This window comes from Schistocerca piceifrons, chromosome 7 (genome assembly GCF_021461385.2).
Source record: "Schistocerca piceifrons isolate TAMUIC-IGC-003096 chromosome 7, iqSchPice1.1, whole genome shotgun sequence".
Classification (NCBI taxonomy): domain Eukaryota; kingdom Metazoa; phylum Arthropoda; class Insecta; order Orthoptera; family Acrididae; genus Schistocerca; species Schistocerca piceifrons.
This window is the reverse complement of record NC_060144.1, coordinates 466896295-466919055: the sequence shown is the minus strand read 5'-3', so window position 1 is coordinate 466919055 and position 22761 is coordinate 466896295. Positions and strand designations below refer to the sequence as shown.

At 44.4% G+C, this 22761-nt stretch overlaps 1 protein-coding gene across 2 annotated transcripts in view; it reads right to left on the bottom strand.

Annotated features, from left to right (window-relative positions):
- LOC124709139 (heat shock protein Hsp-12.2) overlaps positions 1-21701 on the bottom strand; it is a 101740-nt gene extending 80039 nt beyond the window's left edge. Inside the window, exon 1 of one of the 2 annotated variants that reach the window (XM_047240808.1) lies at positions 21376-21701. In XM_047240808.1, coding sequence (XP_047096764.1) covers positions 21376-21560 — 185 coding nt within the window. In that variant the 5' untranslated portion in view covers positions 21561-21701. The remainder of the gene's footprint in view (positions 1-21375) is intronic. The other variant, XM_047240810.1, reaches the window with a different exon arrangement.
- Positions 21702-22761: the final 1060 nt, after the last annotated feature.

Here is a 22761-nt window from a genome sequence, read left to right as displayed (position 1 = left end):
ACTTAACCTAAATTATCCTAAGGACAAACACACTCACCCATGCCCGAGGGAGGACTCGAACCTCCGCCGGGACCAGCCGCACAGTCCATCCACGTCTATTCTCCTGTGCCGGCCGTAGTGGTCGAGCGGTTCTAGGCGCTTCAGTCTGGAACCGTGCGACCGCTACGGTCGCAGGTTCGAATCCTGCCTTGGGCAGGGAAGTGTGTGATGTCCTAATGTTAGTTAGGTTTAAATAGTTCAAAGTCTAGGAGACTGATGACCTCAGCTGTTAAGTCCCATAGTGCTCAGAGCCATTTGAACCATTTCTATTTACCTGTACATATCTCCGTAGTTGTTCACATCTCATCTAGGGCCGTGATGCATCACAGTTCCCTCTGCACCGGTTTTGGAGAGTGCCATTTTGTCGCGAACATTTTACAAACTTAGCTGTTTCGGAAATGATTGCATCCATGTCCCGAAAGTCAATGATCCTATCATTTTCGACACCAGAGAACTAAGTCCATTTCTACATTTCGACAAAGACTGCACTGTTTTCAGCGTTCACCCGAAACGCTTTATGTATCCTCCACTTCTAGTGCTGCCGCTTGTGGTCTGCGAGTGGTTACTGCACGTTGATTTCGAACATAGGCGGTGGTAACATTAATGTGATTGGACCCAGTATTGACTCTTCTCCGTCCACTTGTCGCGTTACTCTCCATGAAAATAGGAGCGTCGGGCGAAGACCAGAAATGGAATGCTTCGGCGACAAGGGGAATTATTGACTTTGGCCGGGATGAATGAAATTTTCAGTATTCGCATGTAATCATAGCTGTTTCAGAACGTCACAGTACGATTTTGAAGCCAAATAAAATTTCGTAGCTGCATAGTGATGTCTTTTCCCTTATGCAGTGATGATGATAGTGGTGATTACGTGTGTCTACAAATGGTGTAACAGTTCTTTCACCACAGCCAACGCGAAATGACTGCTTTTTTTTCCCGTTGTAGCGTTCCGTCTTTGAAGAGAGTGTAGACTACTGGACTTGGCCTGAAAACCTTACTGCCACGGGACATGGCACAACACACGGTCAGCTCGGCCAGAGCACAAATTTTATAGCTCGCCGGCTGCCAGCGAATGCCTCTTGCGTCAGCTGTGGTGGATGCAACATCAGAGCGGCGCCGGGACCGCTGGCCGTGCACCTGCCTGCTCCGCATGGGCGCCAGAACGTTCTGGAGCAGACGGTCTATTCTCAGCGCGTCGCCGGACGCCGGTCGCCACAGACGCCCGACACCTTGAGTCAGCGCCCAGAGCGTTCTCCCCTGCCCCTTCCCCCTCCTTCCCCCCCCCCCCCCCCCCCTACCGTCTAATGGCGGCCGGCGTCGCTGGCGTCGCGATGCTGCCAGCTATCTCTCCCGCTGCGTCTGCGTTGCCAAGCGACCAGCCGAAGACCCCATCCACAGTCAGGTGTCTCCACGGCTACATCGCGCCGACGTCACCGGCATGTCGAGCCTACCTTGACCTCCACGAGGTATTACACCTATGCTCCGGAAGCCATTCTTAAGCCGTTTGCACTGGGAGCGTGCATTCGAACGCTGAGTTTGCCGATTTTCTGACGTCATCGCTTGGAATAGCACGTTGGGGAGACTTTCCGAACGCGCATAGTAATTTATCTTTACAATCATTTCCTAACAGTTTCGTGCAGCTACATACCAAAGCTTCCCCGACTTTTAGTTTCCGGTTACCAGCTCTTCCATAGAGTATTAAGGGAATGTCAACGCTTATTTTCACTGCCGAAAGAGTCCTTTAATCTTTTCTTCACCCGCGCTTCGATATCTCTGAGAGCTTAATGGAAGAAGAATTTACACTTGTGGACGGTACATTCGTAGTTGAAGCCGTTATCCCAACCGAAATGTTACGGAGAAGAGTGCCTACGCATAAGGCAGTTTATCTTTAACAGATTGCAGGTTGATGTCAGGGAGTGGTTCCACTTCGTAAAAGCCCAACAGCCACGAAACTGAAAACGATCGTTAATGTATAACCAGGCGGAGAAAAGTAGTGGCGGAGTGAACTGAAAATAAAGTGCTAGAACCCTGATAAAATGTCATTTATATCCCAGGAGACCTAACTACGAGCACAGAATTGTGGAGCTGCGATGGTCTGCGAGCCCTGATCCAAACTAACAACCGAAGATGATCGAAAGTGTAAAAAAGAAGGAGACCACGAGTCCCGACTGATCTACCTACTCATGCAGCACTATTTCAGAAATTCTGAACGTTGGATGAGGGAGAAGTTCTTTTTTTTTTTAATTCTTATGGGGCTTAACTGCTAAGGTCATCAGTCCCTAAGCTTACACACTACTTAACCTAAATTATCCTAAGGACAAACACACACACCAATGCCCGAGGAAGGACTCGAACCTCCGCCGGGACCAGCAGCACAGTACAGGACTGCAGCGCCTTAGAGAGGGAGAAGTGCTGTGGCATTGATTCACCCGTGGAAAGCAACCCTTTAAATTTTATTTACGTCTTATAGGAGCAACAGCATACGCTGCGGCTGCTACAATTAGCTGGTTTAAGTAAAAAACCAATTGTAATGGAGAATAACTACTCGTTTCGTGTCTCTACACCAGTGGTCCCCAACCTTCCTGACCCCATTACCCGCCCCCCACCCCCTCCCGCTCCGCTATTATCAGTTGTCTACATTAGCGTCTAACTACACTTTAGAATGAAAAAATATTTTCTTTGAATGCTGCATTTTATAAATGATGAAAGATAAATGATATATAGTTTTTCCGCTTGTTTTATTAAACCATTAAATAATGAGTCAATGAGACAGTTGATTCTGCTCATTTCCAACAACATTTTTTTTATAGACTGATGAAGCAATTCCCAGTGCATTGCTAGTGCTACACACAAATCCTCCTCAGAAAAGAATGCTAACTGTTCACACTGTGGGTAGACACTTGTTACAAAACATGCTTTCTCTGGAGCACTCCTATCCTTAGCGATACTTGCTTCACCCACACCCTACACCCCTATTCAAAATCAACTAAATTAAAATGAGTGATTCATACTTAACCATACTCTTTGTAAATCACTTGATTGCCAAACTCCTGACTTCCGAACTGGTAGAACTTGGAGAAGACTTCAGACTGCCAATGCATTGTGTCCGATCACCACTACTATTACTACTACCACCACTGCTGCTAATAATAATAATGAATCAATTTATTGTCTTTTCTGGAACTACATGGAACTCTTTAAAGGCATTTTCATGAGGTATTTAAGCGTATGTAAAGTGTAACCTCAATTTTACTGTCTTAGATGCTTCGAACAAAGCATGGAGTATGTGACAAAGATGATGTTCAGACATTCGTAACCTCCACCACACTGAACCATGCGTTAATGCTAGAATCTCAGTGACATGTAATTAATGGTAACTTACGTAATCAGTATTACAGCGGCACGTTGTAGTGATAATAGTAATACTCTTTTTAAAATAATTTAGTTTCGTAACCATAACACAATTGTTTTTACCCTTCAGAAAATTACAGTTACCTCTCAGGTGGTTATTACCCCCAGATTGGCAACCACTGCTCTACAACTAGTTTCTTCATGGACTTAATTGGTTTCACCGACGCTCCTTCAAGAAATAAATTATTCTATTTTTGAAGCTGAAGCCTGCAGAAAGACGATAATTTATGGAAGATTATAATGGTGCTGTATTATTTATAGAATATGAAGAAATGAAATAGACTACTTGCCATTAAAACTGAAATGCCAGGAAGGGTAGCAAATAACGAAATTTTACTTCTTTCACGTATGCCGTATTTTGTAGGTTGAATAAACAATTTTAATTTTAGATTAATTGGGAGTGTACAGGGTACGAAATCTAGTGCACACAGCTGTGACTCCTATCTCTATCCTAACTAGGCATCGAGGCTAACTGTACTTGGGTGGCAGATACGGGGATGTTATTCCGTGTTGCTTCAACTCCATGCTAGATTTCTGCAGCCATGGTGGCTGGCGAGTAATAGCGTGCCAGTCTCTCAGCAACACACTGCCAGATGTTTTCATTAGATGCCGGCCGAAGTGGCCGTGCGGTTCTAGGCGCTGCAGTCTGGAACCGCGAGACCGCTACGGTCGCAGGTTCGAATCCTGCCTCGGGCATGGATGTGTGTGATGTCCTTAGGTTAGTTAGGTTTAATTAGTTCTAAGTTCTAGGGGACTAATGACCTCAGCAGTTGAGTCCCATAGTGCTCAGAGCCATTTGAACCACTTTTTCATTAGATGGGAGATCCACAGAACGTGCTCGCAACAGCAACGGACACACACTGTATACTGGTAGGTCAGGACGGCACGGATAACTTGCAGTCTGGCGATATCCTGTTGAAAGATGACGTCACGGAAACATCGAAGGGAGGGCACAGCGACCGGTCACCGACTGCTGTCGAAATGGCCCGCTTTGCGAACCAGAGATGCTCAAGTTGATATCCAGTGGCATCCTATACCATCACGCAAGGTCCTGGCCGCATGTGCCAGGCACGCGTGCTACAGGGCAAACATTAGTTGTGTTATGCTGTCGGAACACGGACCGTGCTGTCGAACGTCAACGTTGAGCGTGCCGAGTTCAACGTGCAGCTGAACGCTCAGAAACGATGCGACCTGTGCACACGGTCCGTGTTCTCAACGTAGTATACGGGATCGCAGCGCGCTCCAGCGGTAGTTGTCGGCTGTATCTGGCTCGCACATCACTGTTTACGAAAGAGACGGACGTAAAATTTCTATGTTATCTGTATTAAAACGCACATTTGCACCGTTGCCCATATGATAGTTATGTTGTTCTGTCTGTAGCATACATAGATAAAAACTTCAATCACCATGGACATGTTATACGGCAAAAAGAAAAGAACCATGTCCAGTCAATAAGGAAATACGTCGGCTTATAAAAGTTCCATTACAAATAGTGCGATAAAAATTCGTACTTGATCACTGATCCTATTCAGCAGCAAAACCTTTACAACATGTTAAATAAAACATTTAAAACAAGAAAGTGCAGAATATCTGACTACTTAGTGCAAGCTGTTTTATAGATTAAGCCAATCGAACAAACTCACTCCTCAGAAATACCGCACTTGTATTTACATAACATGGAATGTTATATAATGTACCTTCATTAAACTAAAAAGAAAATATCAGGAGCTATTAGAAAACGCGGAGGCTAGTAAAGAAAACATTTGGACTTCGTAGGCCGCGAAATATCACCTAATAGCTGACCAGTCTGCGACGATACTTACTGCGCTATACCGACCACTCCTGCCTAGTCACCATGCGTTGCATCTTGCCGTGTGCAGAAAGCTTTACTCGTGACTAAGTTATTAACACACATTTAATTGTAACAAACCGCATCAATAACATTGCATTTCTTATGGATCCTCAGTGTGATGTTGCCTTGAAACGGCGTACTTTCACAATACCCAAGTTACAATAATTCTTTAACCATCAATTTGACGATTCCCGTCATTTTATTGTAATAAATCATACAATTAACGACGGGTTTTCGGCAGATTCTCAATTTTGTGATGCTTAGAAACGGCATGTGTACATATGGCCTTCAACTGAAAGCTGAAAGCCATTATGGCGTCTCGTGAGTCTGTAAAGAAAAGAGGTGAGGTGCAAGTGACGTACGTGGCGTTCTTCCATCTCATTGGTCAACGTCCAAACGCACGTTCAGAGTATCTGTCGTGCTAGATATTCCTCTGAACGTTGGCAAAGTCTCCCCAACGTGCTTTTTCCATGCTGTGACGCCAGAAACTCGGTACGCTCAACGTTCAAATACATGGCCCTTGCACCGACGGCTTTAGGAGTTTCCCCGCATGGGTACGTCCACCGCATGCTGTACACCGAATCGGAACTCGTTTGAAACGGTAAAGTGGTGCAGCACATGTGTCCAGTATTGCCCCTGGAGGGGTCACTGTCTGCTGCCGTGTAAGGGGAGCTCGACAATTATTGCTTTGCTGACGGGCCATAATACTGCAGACGTCGACTATCTGTCTGTGTGGATAACCGCTTTGTTGAAAAGAAGCCCATTTACTGCTAGATGTACGTGATGTAGCTGGAAATACTGCACGACCAGCAAATAAAGCGTGTCCTTTCGAGCATTAGTCGTTTGTGGCCGCTGAAGAAGAAAAACGGAAGATTAGGGTTTAACGTCCTGTCCACAACGAGATCATTAGAGGCAGAGCACAAGCTCGGCTTGATTTAAGGATGGTGAAGAATATCGGCCGTGCCCTTTCAAATGAACCATCCCTGCATTTGCCTGGAGCGATTTAGGGAAATCACGGAAAACGTAAATCAGGATGGTCAGACGCGGATTTGAACCTCGTCCTTCCGAGTGAGTCTCGTGTGCTAAAAATTGTTTATCTCGCTCGGTTGTGGTCGCTGATGTCCTGTATGGTGTATAGCTAGGGCCTCCTGAATCCATCGATTCCACATTCGCATGATAGTCGTAGGATATCCAACGTCGCGCACAGCAAGATAGTAGAAAGGTGTATCACATTCCACTGCCCACCATCCTATCGCTGCGTGACTCGGACACATGCTGGTAAATATTTCTGCTTCTTACACGAGGGACGACACGATCTTCTATACCCGCTGTATAATCTTTCCTTATACAGGGTGAAAAGTATTTAAACTCTGGGAGGTTGTAGGGGACCTCAAATCAAATATTTCTTCCTAATGTCATTTTTTCCTATGAGGATTATTTAAACCGGTGGAGGCCGTATTACGCTCTTCAGTTGTAGGCAACTACTGTCCACCAGTGTATTAGTGCATTGTTTCTGTTTACTAATGGAGCGATATACCTGGAGTGAGTACACAGATATGGTTGGTTCGTACTATGTAGCGCACCACAACGGACGAGCTGCACAGCGGGTTTATCAACAACAATATCCTAATCGCCGTACCCCGCATCATAAGACCTTTGCTGCTGTGTACCGATGTCTGCGTGAGACCGGGTCATTTAGCAGTTTACCTGGACAGGGATGCCGTCGCACGGTAAGAGCGCTGCAATTTGAGGAAGCTGTCTTGCAGCATGTGGAGCGGGATCCTTCAATCAGCACTCGTGCAATTGCACGTAACATGGGGACGAATCAGACGAATGTAAGAACAGTCCTTCGAGAGCAAATTTACGTCCATTTCACAACCTGGAACCAGTTGATTATCGACCCAGAGCACAGTTTTCGCAGTGGTACCTGGAACAGTGTGAAATGCAGCCTACATTTCCATCCTCTGTGTTGTTTACCGATGAAACAACGTTCGGGCGTGATGGAGTCTTCAACATGCACAATTCGCATGTTTGGAGTGAGGACAACCCCCATGCCACAGTTACTAGAGCTCATCAAGTGCGGTTCTTCGTTAATGCGTGGGTCGGTGTTGTTGGGGACTGTTTAAATGGGCCGTATCTGCTCCCTAGGCCATTAAATGGCAGGCACTATTACAGTTTTCTCGCCAGAGCATTGCCAGAATTGCTGGAAGACGTCCCACTCCCTTCAAGACAATGCATGTGGTTCCAACATGACGGGGCGCCGGCAAATTTCAGTCGTCGTGTGCCTCGGTTCCTGGAACAACGGTTCACAGATACGTGGATTAGCAGAGGTGGACCTATCCCATGGCCTGCTCGATCCCCAGATATGTCCCTCTGGACTTTTTTGTGTGGGGACAGATGCGCAACCTTGTTTACGCAACTCCTGTTGCATTAGAAGAGGATCTGGTTGCTCGGATAGTAGCAGCAGCAGGAACTATTCGGGATACTCCTGGAGTTTTTGCCCGTGTCAGACAGAACATGATCCGACTGTGTAACCTTTGTTTAAGTGTCAATGGAGGCATTTTTAAAAATCTACTGTAATTGAAATTCGGTTGTGTTAATGTGTTGTCTCTTGATCATAAAAAAATGGAAAAGTGTTGGTTCAATTAATTTGCCGCCAGAGGAATCTTCCTACGCCGGTTTAAATACTCATCATAGGAAAAAATGACTTTAGGGAAAAATATTTGTTTTGATGTCCCCTACAACCTCCCAGGGTTTGTCGGTTTAAATACATTTCACTCTGTATAGAGAATGTAGACGGCGTCATTGCCACCTATAGGTTGAGCCGAAATGTCAGTCATTTGCATATCGAAGCATGTACTTCACTTCATGGCTATTTCACGTTTTTCGCATGCCGCCTTCACGGTATTGCAAGTTTTTTGGTTACGAGGCTACAGAAATACCAAAATGGATGAATACGGAAAGCGGTACGACTGGCCTGGTGCCTTCACACGTGTTGATAAATTGACCTCCAGGAAAAAAGGATGAAGATGTCGATTTTAAACATTCACCGCCTGTTATTGGAGCTGAAGTGTTATGTCTGCACCTTGAGTTGCAATTTTCGGGCGCTTGAGTGGCGTTCTGACAGCGCTGAATAAATGACGCATAGGTGGGCTGCCAAGTGCAGCGAGTATATAGAACGCACGACAGCTGGCGCGGCCTCGTACCGCCTCCTACGCAACTCGTGAAATATCACCGTCTCAGGCCTCTGACTAATGTCCTCGGATGGTGTGCGCGCCCGTTTCTAGATCTCCCTGTCCCGTCCCCACTCAGACGCCGCTAACATGACACCTTTCCCTGCTCGTAAACTAGAAGCGATTACAAGCGAAGTAGGACGGCATTAAATCTCCCATCTGAATATCTCTTCACGTAGCTACTCTCCGACAGCGACCTACTAGCGACCAGACGGTCGCAATAAGAACATACGCTCATGACCAGTTGTGCAATAAGTGCGGGACAAGCCAATGGACAGCTTCAGTGGGGGTGTTACGATAGAGGACACAGCAGTGAACATTTCATCTCTTGCAGAACGCAACACATGGCCTTTGCTAAAGAGCATAAAACTAACAAAAGTGACTACAAATCCACGCTGAAGTGCCCATTGCTTAAAACTGCGTAAATTCGCAACCTATCCTAAGCGAATAAAAAGCACTAGTTGCAAAACACGCCGTAAATTAAGATGTCTGACTGCTTCCATTAACAAAACTATAACGTCACTAAACAGTTCTCTATTGTCGCAATATTTTTTTCTTTTCGTGTTTTAACCTTTCGAAGAATTTAGTTTGCCGGCCGGAGTGGCCGAGAGGTTCCAGGCGCTACAGTCTGGAACTGCGTGACCGCTACGGTCGCAGGTTCGAATCCTGCCTCGGGCATGGATGTGTGTGATGCCCTTAGGTTAGTTAGGTTTAATTAGTTCTGAGTTCTAAGGGACTGAAGACCTCAGAAGTTAAGTCCCATGGTACTCAGAGCCATTTGAACCATTTTGAAGAATTTAGTTTCGTATACTGTACTGGAAAACAAGTGGGACTATACACAACGAAGAGTGCAACAGGTCCACTTATTCTTTTCTTTTTGCATTAATTACGCTAATGATTTAACACCTTTTCTTGCTCGTCTTCGCGTTGCGACTTGTCCCTTACGATGGGAAAGAATACAACTCACTCCTCTTTGTAGAAAGGTTAAAGGAACGGAAAACGGAATCAAAGATCAAAATCTTTATCGTTCATCTGATGCAGGTTCCAAGAAGATATCTAAGCTCGAAAATTATGACGTCCGTCGAGGAAAAGATGATTCTGTCTTTAAAAATCAGCATAGGTTCAGGAATTACTACTCGTGTGAAAAACTGCTCGATTTGTTTAACAAAAAAGAACTTAAAAATGACATTTGTAGGTAGATGTGGTCTTCTTCGATTTTCGAAAAGCGTTGAGGACTGTTCCATATCGTTGATGGCGAAGATATGGAGATATGGAAGATCTTGGAACTGGGGTATGGCTCAAAGAAGTTTTGACCGTTAGAACTGAGTGTGTTATAGTGTGCGACGAATGTTCAACAGAAGACCAGTCGTTTTCTTCACGTTAGGCTCCACAACCGCTGAAAAATCGAAGATCGGAACCGTGTTTTCCCACAAAATGAGAAATGGCGTATTTCGCGTTTTAAATCATTGTCCAGTGGTCCTAGCCTTTAGATTCACGTCACCAACATTTCTGAGCTGACCGCGATTGCGTTTTTACATACAGATAGATCAACGGACACTTTAACACGGACATATGTCCACTAACGTGACGAATATTAAGTAATTTCGAATGACGTATATGTAGACCAAAATGAATGTGTCATCAGCGCAGTAAGGGTGTAGAGATGCATCTGTATGTGGCTTAAAACACTTAATAGTCGCTAGGCGGACTGTAGTAATTTTTGACAAAAAGTTTGTTGCTACGGTGGAACCAGCCTTTTCACTTTCAACACGTTTGCCAACAGACAAGTATGCAGACCTGCGTTGGAGGTGTTCTCATATGAGGGGTGTTCACGGGGAATGAAATGGGTCACACAGTTGAATGACTTACCGTCTGATTATACGAGGGTGAGCCAATGAAAACCTTAAATCTGTAATAACAAATCGAAATTTAGCGCCGTTATCCTGTAAGTTGGTAAGCGTGCAGAATGGCCTGTAGGTGGTAGCATATTCCAGATGCACACATACCGTCGCAGTATCAGTATAAAGATGGTCGCCCCACTTGCGACTTGCACCGGGGAGGAACAGGGTTGTGTTATTCGGTTTTTGCGTAGTGAAGGTGTGAAACCTATTGAAATTCATCGACGAATGAAGGTTCAGTACGGTGATACATGTTTGTCACAGCAGCAAGTCTACCAATGGAGTAGGAAGTTGGCAAATGGTGTGACTGCAGTGGAAGATGCTCCTCGTCCAGGTCAGGCACAACGAGTTGTGACTCCACAGAACACTGCAGCAGTTGAAGCCATAGTGAAGGTGTATGGCAGAAGAGCCAACACTGTGTTGCTAGAGGAGGCCGAAATGCACGCGTTTAATTACACGCCTACTGGCGTGAGGTCTGGAACAGTTAAGGGAATTAATAGTAGCAAATAAAGTACGTAGTTGATATAATACTTAACTTTAATCCACAGTTGGTGTACATCGCTCTTGACGGTGCATGTTATAATCTCAATATCAAATGCTATGGCGCCTTGCTAGGTCGTAGCAAATGACGTAGCAGAAGGCTATGCTAACTATCGTCTCGGCAAATGAGAGCGTAGTTGTCAGTGATCCATCTCTGGCTAAGTCGGCTGTACAACTGGGGTGAGTGCTAGTAAGTCTCTCTAGACCTGCCGTGTGATGGCGCTCGGTCTGCAATCACTGACAGTGGCGACACGCGGGTCCGGCGTATACTAATGGACCGCGGCCGATTTAAAGGCTACCACCTAGCAAGTGTGGTGTCTGGCGGTGCCACCACAGAAGGAAAACCGCCGAGTGACACTGAATGACATTGCAGCATGTTTACAGATTAGTCATGGGTAGGCACACCACATTGTGCATGAAGTGCTCCAGTTTCACAAAGTGTCTGCAAGATGGGTGCCACGGCAGCTGACTCCTGAAATGAGAGAACGACGTGTTGATGCTTGTGAAGAACTTCTACGGCATTTAGAACAAGAAGGTGATGACTTCCTTGCAAGAATCGTTACTGGGGACGAAACCTGGGTTCACTTCCACCAACCGGAAACGAAGAGAGCGAACAAAGAATGGCGCCATTCCTCATCACCAAAACCAAAGAAGTTTCGAACAGAACCATCAGCAGGGAACCGCGCGGCTGCTACGGTCGCAGGTTCGAATCCTGCCTCGGGCATGGATGTGTGTGATGTCTTTAGGTTAGTTAGGTTTAAGTAGTTTTAAGTTCTAGGGGACTGATGACCTCAGATGTTAAGCTCCATAGTTCTCAGAGCCATTTGAACCATCAGCAGGGAAGGTTATGCTGACTCTCTTTTGGGACGAAAAAGGCGTCATTTTGGAGTATTCCATGCGTAGAGGGGCCAGTGTCACCAGTGGATCATACACAGATCTCCTAAAGAATCATCTGCGGCCTGCAATCAAATCAAAGCGACGTGGATTGCTGTCAGCAGGTGTCCTTTTGCAACATGACAATGCAAGGCCCCACACTGCCCGTACAACAGTTGCAACAATCATAGACCTACATTTTGAGTGTCTTCCTGATCCACCATACTCACCAGGCCTTGCCCCAAGTGATTTCCACGTGTCTGGACCACTCAAAGACGCAATGGGTGGAAAGAAGTTCCGTTCTGATGAAGAGGCACGCCACGCGGTGCATGAGTGGTTGCGCAGACTGCCAAAAGAATTTTTTTGTAAAGGAATTTATGCACTTTGTAAGCGCTGGAGGACTTGCATTGAGGGTGGGGGAGATTATGTTGAAAAGTGATACAACTTTGTACCACTTCTGCACAATAAATAATATTTAAAAAAATATTTAAAGATTTAATTTGACTCACCCTCGTATAATTCCTCGCTTATCGAACCCCAAAGGCAAACGTGCCTTTAAACAAGATCCCTCGCTTCCGGTTTGCGTCAGAAGAAGGGCATGAGGAACACTCAATAGCACATAAACGTGCTAGTATGGTGTCCCAATTCAGCTTACCGCAGTCCTATCGATAACGGACGTCACCTACCCACAGGGGCACACATGGACACAGCTACAGCCACACTCCTTCATGAGTAGGCTTGGCGGTCGACTGGTCACGAGCCAGGAAGGATCATGGAAGCTATGCCACTACACGTCACAGTTATCATGGCGAGACAGGGATGCTACAGACTGCTGGATCGTGCCTCTGATTATGTTGCTTAAGAGTGGAAAACAAATTCCACACCGATGCGTGTGGGGTTTCATTCAGAGAAATGAACAGCGTTGGGAGTGGAGGTGAACGGACAGCGGCGTCCCACGCCAGCGGGGACAGGGCCGGCTTGCAGAATACGGCACGTTGCCCTGCCTTGCCACGGCCGCAAAGCGCCTCACTTCCGCCATGACGTCACCGCCCAGTAAGGCACTGACTGCTTCTTGCGGACCGCAGGCCGGAGCTGGCGTTGCAGTCCGGACAGTGCGCAACGCCGCCCGTCCAATTCAGATAGCTATCGCACTTCTTAAGGAACGTGGAAAATGGTTTCCACACATCTCTAGTTTCCAGAAACTATTCTGTATCATCAATCTAGATCGCATTCACACGGAGAACTGGGTCGGGCTGGTGACATTCACAATGCCTACTATTTCCGGCAGTAACGGGTGGAGCTACACATGAATTACAGTAGATACATCAAACATCTACCGTCTCTTTTTGTCAAAAGTAGTACTGCATATATTAATCAACCTTTCCTGCTGTGTCAAGAGCTCTCAAAATGAAATAAAAAGTATTTCGTACTTGCTTTTTTAATTTTTTTTTTTAATGAGGAGCTGGTGCAGTATTTCGATGCGATAAAGGGTACAGGTGTTAACCAAGAAACCGATAACGAAATATTAGTGGACTCAACGTGGCATGAGTCATGACGCCTACTGTTTATACATTGATCATCTCTGAGCGCGCGCGCTTGTGTGTGTCTGTGTTTCGGTAAGCATCCTCGCCAGATGGAAATACAGTAAAAGCCACGTAACAGCTACCGGGTAACAGCCATTATTTGTTTGCAATTTCCAGTTTATGGAATGTAGTAGCAGTGGAATGTGGTTCGGATAGGAACCGCAAGTTATAGTATTTTATTTACAGTGAACAGGTGTCCACAAATAGTATGGGAAATTACTCATTTATTTAAATTTTGAAGCTATTCTTGAGAGATTATCGACAATTTTTGTGTTGAATTTCTAATAAAATATTCGACAAAAGAATTTCCCTCTTTCAGTGTGATGTGGAATTCCTTCTGAATGTGTTTCTTCGTGTCTGCATTGTTACAAAACGGGTCTGCTTCAACACCGCATTCTTTCCTGTCTATGACAACATTATGTGTAGCCAAAAGCATCTACCTATATGACCTGCTACGATGATTGATGTTTCCGTTTCCTTAATCACTAGTCTCCATTCATTGATTATTGCGTATGCGCATTCAACAAATCTTCTTGTTCTCGAATGCATATGATTTATAAACTTTTCCTATAGTTCAAACACTTTTAATGAAAACGGCTTCTCAAAGTCTCTAACAGCGGGTATGCTATATCTACCGAAACTACTTACGGCAGTTAATGATGCATTCCCTGAACTTTTTTAGCTGGAAGTATTAAAAGCTTCGCATTCCTCAGTTTTCCACACAGTTTGTCTGAACAAGCTTTACTGTAAAATTTCTGGTTGGCGTCACCAGCTGCTTGGAGTACAATAAAATAATGGTGCTCATTTTAGATCATGCTGCCAGAATTCCATCTCTACATCCTAAGCAGTTATGAAGCATTTGGCTGCCTGTTCGTTTAAATTGAGAAACAGTTGGCGTTCGTGAATTAACTGGAGCAAGATAAACTAATTTCTTTCACCACTAACAATACTGTCGACACTCCTACTTGGATTTATGATTGTACTATATGATGGAACATTTCAGAAGATACCCTGGAAACATATCATTAGATTTACAATTATGATACGGTCGAAAGATTTTGTTAGACTAATGCAAAACGATTTAGTCCGTCTGCCATCATGGGTTTGTTATTTATTTGTTCAAAAAAGTGTGTGAAATCTTATGGGACTTTACTGCTAAGGTCATCAGTCCCTAAGCTTACACACTACTTAACCTAAATTATCCTAAGGACAATCACACGCACCCATGCCCGAGGGAGGACTCGAACCTCCGCCGGGACCAGCCGCACAGTCCATGACTGCAGCGCCTTAGACCGCTCGACTAATGCCACGCGGCTGTTATCTATTTGTTTATTGTTTATTTAGCGTATGGGTACATCACTAAAAATTACTATTTACATTTATCTCACATTACCAACTAATATCCAATCCACGATTATGGTCTATTGATCACTCCGCATTCACCAGGAGCTCTACTAGGTCACCAGCAAAAGCTCTCGGATGACGTTCTTGAGTTACGTGGTGAGTATGCTTTTCAATAGCACACTCACAACCACTTTGAACAGAAAATTGGCACACTTGCCATTACTGGTTCTTATTCGATTAAGAACACACGAGATCTTGCGTGACAATTCAAAGACGTTTGGCTTGGTCGACATGCACGGCGTCTTAAATTGTTCCGGAGTACTATTTATCTACTGCTATTACTAGTATTAAAGCCGTTGCCAACAAACATTCCTCCAAAGCGAAGCCTTTCTTTACTGATGATTGGAATGTCTGGCTGATTTTTTTTTTTTTTTTTTTTTTTTTTTTTTACTCCTGTAAAAGTGCACTTTCCCGACGCAGAGTTAGAGATGGTATGTGGCTGAGTATGGGTAGCTATAAAATAGGCGTGGTCCGATTGTACCTCTTATGATATGCATGGGACGGTTGAGGTGTGCGCCAAGAAGTCTAATTTCCCCGCACGTGGTGCTAAACGAGCAGTATATGCCGGTAATCAGACAATCCTCGAGATCTCCTGGTAAATATTACGTCAGAACATTGGTCTCTATCAATAGGCAACTGAAGATCCATATTTTTTATATCGACTTATTTTTACTTTAATAAATACAGCAACCAAGCACTTTTGTATAGCTTTGTTTTTTCCACGACGCGTTTTGGACTTTCACCCTTCTTCAATACATTTACACATGTCTTCATCAATACAACGGTTTTGTTGACTTCATTTTGAACGCTGCAGCTGCATTTTAGCCTGTAAATTGCAACTCCTTTTTTTGATTTATATTCATAGCACATACACTTTTAGCTTCACTGATGCAGCGCAGCATATGCCCAGTCGCCAATTAATGACCGAGCGAGGTGGCGCAGTGGTTAGCACACTGGACTCGCATTCGGGAGGACGACGGTTCAATCCCGCGTCTGTCCATCCTGATTTAGGTTTTCCGTGATTTCCCTAAATCGCTCCAGGCAAATGCCGAGATGGTTCCTTTGAAAGGGCACGGCCGGCTTCCTTCCCCGTCCTTCCCTAAACCGATGAGACCGATGACCTCGCAGTTTGGTCTCTTCCCTCAAAACAGCCCAGCCCAGCCAGTTAATGCTTAAGTTAAAACGCCCAGTTAGATCAGACGCGTGGCCTCAACGGGAAGAGGTTATCGTGTGTCGCCAAAAATTTTGCGCTGTTATATTTTAAATATGACTTACAAATTACGTTCGCGAATTCGGTAGGCTGTTTGCAGCGTAATTAACTGCATTGCAACTGCCGTTTCTCAGATACAGGCTCGGAGTTCTCATTGGTGCAAGTATCAGAAGTCGTTTTTGGAGTGTGATTAATACTGTTAAGACTAATGGCGGTGTGATACTTCAGTGAATAACCGTTATCGGCTTGTTCGATACTTCCTGTTAGGCTAGCGAAATTAGTGAGAAGAAGACCTATGAAGTATGAGAAATGAAGGTTTTATAATTCTTCATTGTACTTTCTAAGAAAGATTCACTATGACGCAAGTACCCAGTGCATGATTTGACGGTCCTCCTGACGTGCGCCACCAGGCAAAAAGAACTCCAATTGCTTCGCGTCCGTCGAGATTGCACGGTGACTAAGAAACAGGACCCGTGTGGGGGACAACCAGGACTCATATCCTTGTCATCGTATTGATACCGGTTCTCTGTAGATTCCCGAAATGCTGAGATGGTTCATTACGCAAGACTAATGCTGTATCCCTTTCCATACTTGCCCAACTAGAACAGGGCACCAGTGACCTAGCCGTCGGCGTAAGGTTTGGCCATAACCTGGCTTAATTTTACAGTTGATCCACAGCTGTCATCTTAGATGTGAACTGGCCTGTAGAAACTGTGTCAAGACCTCTCTTCGCTTCGCTTTTAATATCACTGGAACATTACTCAGCTCCCCTGCCCTTTTGACGTCACTTAAGCCAGTCATTCGGCTGTTACAATCGCACGCCCGCAGAAATGGTGGCTCCTTCAAACTAGCTTCTCCACGAACAGTTTGTCGCCAAGAGAAAACAAGCAGTGCAACCTAACTCAAAAAAATTTTCGCATCTGCTAGTTTCCCAGTCGGACGAAAGATTGCACTACTTAAGAATTTACGAAAGAATTCTTGTAAACGATTTAGCCATCATTTAATGTCCCACAGACGTTCTTGATTAGTACGAAGATTTCACACTTTTCGTTTTCAGCACACAGATTTTCGTTTCTCACAGATTCGAAAGAGTTAAAATAGTAGAAAATATGATCACAATAAATTTAGCTCTTCCATCAGTTTTGATAATTTCATCTACCAGGGAAGCTACCGGAAACAGCGTTAGTGGCTATTGAAAGGGATGAGTGATCTTTTGATACAGTTCCTGTGAAAGTTTGTTTTTATTTATAATCGCATGAATTGTTAATAGTTGTTTTGAGAAACAATGAGTTTATTTAACTGAGAGTGGCTTACATTGAACACTAACCTGAAAATCAGCCATGCATCTCAGGAGCAACTCAAAGCAGGCATAACTGCTGATTTACTGGTACAAAAATAATCATAAAATGTGGTCACGTAGAACGTTTATCGATATTTCTGTAGCGGCTACGCTTTCATACCGGTGTGTATGCATTTGTTACAACGTGAACACCAGCTTCAAATTTTGAAGACATATGTTCCTTGAAAGATTTCAGGGGCTCAAGTAACGATTTTTCAGAAAGCTATAAAACTCTGTCCCTACCTGGTAACGAAAAGGATTTTCTTTCTAATTTTATACCACAGCGGTATTCAAAAACTACATCTCTGATATTACAATGATTACCGAAGAAATCATAGGTAATGACTCATGCGTCGAATGTAATTAAAAATGATTCAAAAAGTCAACTGTGTAAGATATGTTCTGAGAAATTAATTGGTCCTCCTGAATTTACATGCAGAGATAAATTAATTAGATCGCGTTGGTTGGCATTTTAAATTACTTTTTTTTATCACGGAGTTCTTGTCGTTAAAGTGCTTTCAATGTCAATTACAATTTTCTCGGAATACTTCCAACAGCGAAGAACCCTCATTCGATAGCTTTATCGAGGATGAGAAGTCATCAAACGCGCATTTATTCTTTGGTATCCTCCCGTTGAAGGGCTACATACTAGCACTTACAAAAAAAGTTCAAATGTGTGTGAAATCTTATGGGACTTAACTGCTAAGGTCATCAGTCCCTAAGCTTACACACTACTTAACTTAAATTATCCTAAGGACAAACACACACACACCCATGCCCGAGGGAGGACTTGAACCTCCACCGGGACCAGCCGTACTAGCACTTATAGTCATCCACTTTCGTCGCTAATTATTGATGCAAAACAGGTAAGAAGAAAGATTATTCTAAATGAGCAAGCATGGCGGGAAGGTTTTCGGAAACAGTGTTACGACTTATGCAAATCAGTAATGAGACTCCCATTTTATCGAAATTCTTAAGTCGTTAAAATTGATTTACCCTAGTATTTGTGTTTGTCAGTAGATAACTGATACGGTCTTGCTTTCCTCTTATTTTTAATTCATATTTGCATGCGATCTAGCAAAAGCTACCTCGAAGGAATAATTTTCCCTCGATAGCGTAATTAAAAATCCGTTTGAACACAGCATCTAACAGCTATTTTCTTTACCTCTATCTCCCGAAGTGACACGTTATACTTTCATGTCAGTCTGCGAGGTTTTCTTGGAAACCTCTTCTTAAATGGAGATATCCGGATTCGTGCAAGGTGTCTGTGAAGACTTTGTAATCACCGTGAATGCTTAAGTCACTTTTTTCCAAACTTGCTCCCAGTATCTTCTATCTCCGTTTTATGAGTAGTACGATGTTCCCGCGACGAAAAGCGGGGAATTAGTTGCATAGGTTTAAACGTAGTTTGCCCTTGTAAGTTCAAAAAATGGTGACATCACGGGTAGTTCAAAGTCACATGCCGGGTTCACTGGGAAAAATTCAGGAGAACCATTACCATGTTACCCTCCAACAACTTCTGCTAGAAGGCGTCTACAGAGACACTGAATGTGGCTTGATATCCAACTTTCCGCAATGATCGAAGCCTGCGTTTCTCTTCCCTTATAAGGTCCGCATTCAGCGTGCGGTAGCTGTGAGTTTGGCCTGTATTTTATTGTACATTTTTTATGCCCTCCCCACCCATTGAAGACAGCTTCCGCTGCGGCAGGGGCCAGACTGTGGAACGCCCCTGCGGGCGACGAGCAAAAAGTGAGCCGCCGCCGTCGCCGCCCCCGCACTTCCGGTCTGCTCTGCCCCTCTACTTCAAACAGCGGCCGCCTCTGTCGGCAACAGGAAATTGAATTTTCACCGCACACCGCAAGAATAACCCCACGTAAGTCCTGTGGGCAAACCATGGACCGTAATCACAGCAGTCACGAGTACACCCTGGGGATAAACATTAGCTCTCTTTCTACATCTGTATCCCGTAAGCTAGCTCAGGGTGTGCCGTGGAAAGTATTTCGTGTGTCGTCGTCATTTCCCTCGTTTCCTGTTCCAGTCGTGAATGATGCGCATGGAAATAAAAGTATTATGTTAAGCCTCTGTGTGATCTCGTAAGTCTGTAATTTTGTCTTCTCGACCTTTTAGTGAAATACACGCAGGAGGAAGGAATATATTGGTTGACTCTTCTAGGCTCGTACACTCGCGGAATTTCAACAGTTAACACCGTGATGCATGACCTCTCTCTTCGGCGTCTGATTAAGTCGGGTGAACGTCTCCAAGACGCTTTCGACCTTACTAATCTGTCCTCGACAGAAGCGTGATACTCAATCATCTGTAACATTCTTCGTGGGGCGACTACACTTCTGACGACTCTCCCATTGAAGCTCTTCCTGCCATCTGCATTTCTTACCAGTGGTTTTGTGTAGTCTTTTCACTTTAAATCGCTCCGTGCTTATACTCCCAGATATGCAAGGGATACGACTGCTTCCATTATCTAATCACCAACCGTGTAAACAAACACTAACTGTTATTTCTGGCTATTTATGCACAACACACTACATTTGCCTATGCTGGTCAACCGTCAACCCTCGCACCAAACGTTGTTCGTCTGCACTTCCTCCTGAACTTCAGCTGTCTGCCGTATCTACAGACATACTCCGCAAGACACTGTGAGGTGCATGGTGGTGGACGAGTGTGTTAATGCTAGTCACTTGTCTTTCCTATTCTTGTAACAAACGGAGCGACCGAGTGACAGTCTGTATGCTTCAGTACGAGCCCTGGTTCTCCTCTTCTTGTCTTCGCGGTCCTTAACACCAGATGAACGTCGGTGGCAGCAGGATAGTTCTGAAGTCAGCTGCGCATGCCAGTTTTCCAAACTTCCTCAACAGTGTTTCGGGACTTTTCTAAATACATTAGTACCTTTCGCGAGCAATCTCATGCGAGCTTCCGATATTCTCCACTAGGTCATTCATATTATTTTGTGTTGAAAATTAATAGGGTACTCTTATGAGCAACGATAATTATGCCGGATCTAACAGTCTGTGGAGGTGGCATTCACAGTTACTCAGTCTTTGTTATTTACCCAGACTGATATAGAGCGGAAGGTGTAGAAGTTAGTGTCCGTCCCACGTCTAGTGTTATATGGACAAATGTTCTGTTCGAAGAATAATAGTGCAAAGAATCACCCGTGGTCAAAGAATCATGGGTGATGCACGTACCACGTGAAACCCTGGAAGCAGGATACTTGAACAAGGAGTTGAACACGTCTTCTCCTGTATACAAATCCAGTAACTTAAGCAGTGTGCCACCTCGCTTTTTCGGAAGAAACCCAACAAAGATCTGACAACAATACTTCATTTCCAGAAAATCATTTGTTAGTCATGCACACTTTAAAACAATATACATCTAGAGGGCACCCGCATTAAAATCATTGACAGCACTACATAAGCCTACTTTCAGAAGTAAGTTGTTTAGAGCGCTTACTTTCTGTGATAGAAGTTTGTAAATGCCGAAGAAACCACTTGAACTGTTCAAACAACTATAATTTCTACAATTTGAACACGTACAACACAAAACAATTAATTGCATATTAAAACATTCCTTACTCTGTATCACCGGACCTTATCGTTAACCGCAATACAATCCCAGAACATAACTAAAGATTTTCTTTTTTAATTCAATAGTAAAAATAAACTGATGCACCTTGCAGTAGCTCTTCTGGAACAATAAACACGAAACAAATTACATGAAAGTTTTGAGGCTGCCTGCCATTCACAGAATTTGTGTGTTACTGTAACTTTACCTCTTATAATTCGTGACTGTAAAATCTCAAGCGAGCATCGAAATTATCTGTTAGTCTGTTACTAAAGCACCGGTGCGCTTCGTTAAGAATAATACGAGAGGTAACTAGAAATACCGAATAAAATAGAAAGGAAAATCTCTCCGGTGGCTCACTGAATAGTTAACAGAGTTTAGTACTTGACTTAATTACAATGCGAACCGTGCACTGACCTGGTTGTGCTCTTCGTGAAGAAGTTGGACTCCCGGTTCATCAGTTCGGACCTGAAGCGCGCCATCTCTTCCTCCATTTTGCGCATCTCGGCGTCAAATCTTTCGCGGATGCTGCTGAATTCTGTGTCAATGACGCTGAAGTCTCCCAGCTTGATGGGGATATTCCTCTTCACGCCGTCCGCCATTGTTCTTGTCGTAGGAGGTGAGTCACACGCGGCAGATGAGACTAGCAAAAAAATTAAGCGTGAAGTGCGAGTAGCCGGTTGCTAGCGTTCACACTCAACCACACTGTATGCTGCCTTCCAGCGATATACCGCGCCCGCCCCGAGGAACTTAGTTAAATACCTTAGCTGCGACTGCTGCGCCTCTAGCGGCAGCCGCCGGAACCGGCGCGCAGTGACGTAGCAATCGATAGTCGCAGGTCGACGGAGCCTCATATGGAAAGTGTCGAACGCAAGGAGAAACAGGTTTTAGAGGGGCGTGGAGGCACATGCGTTACGTTACCAATGCCGTAGGTCGCTGCCACGTGGCAAGCAGAAATGCAACGCTTTTTGGTGCGATCTCTGGCACGTTCTCGTCCAGGTGTCGACGCGAGGGTGGCACCGCTGACGTAGCGGCTGCTGCTGGCGTGGGTTGGCGCCAACACATCGCCAGCGTCATGACTAATATGTTTCTTTTTGGCTGCTAGCAGTGTATCCGTGTTCCAGCTACACGATGGTCAACGGCTCGTGGAGACCCACTAATTACGTAGGTTATCAGCTGATAACGTCGATTACTGGTTACGTAAATACACCTCCAATATTACCAGATTTGTCAATGCGGACTAGAATGTATGAAGAGTGGTATTTATTTTTTCTACACCACAAGCAATAAACTTCGGAGAAACAAAACGATGATAGAAAGGTTTTATAGCCCGAGAAGTTAAAAAAACAAATTCCGCAGCCTACTTACATTTGAACCTGCTTACAGAAGTCGTCTTGCTCTCCTTACATGATTTTAACTCCCTTACACCTACCTCCACTACCAAACTGATGGTTTCTTGGTGCTCAGTATGTCTCCCATCAACCGATTCCTTTATTTAGTCAACTTGTAAGAAAAATTTCTTTTCTCCCCCAGATTGATTCAGTACCTCCTGATCACATGTCCGATTCCTACATCTAATTTAGCGTCCTTCTGTAGCACCACATCTCAAAAACTTCTACTGTCTTCTTGATTTACCGTTTATCGTCCGGTTTTTACTCCCGCAAAATGTTATATTCCACATTACTTAAGAAAAGACTTCCTACCATTAAAATATACCCTTTATGTTAACCACATTCTCTTTTCCAGAAATGCTTTTCTTGCTATTGAAAGTTTGTATTTTATATCGTCTCTTCGTACTGTATC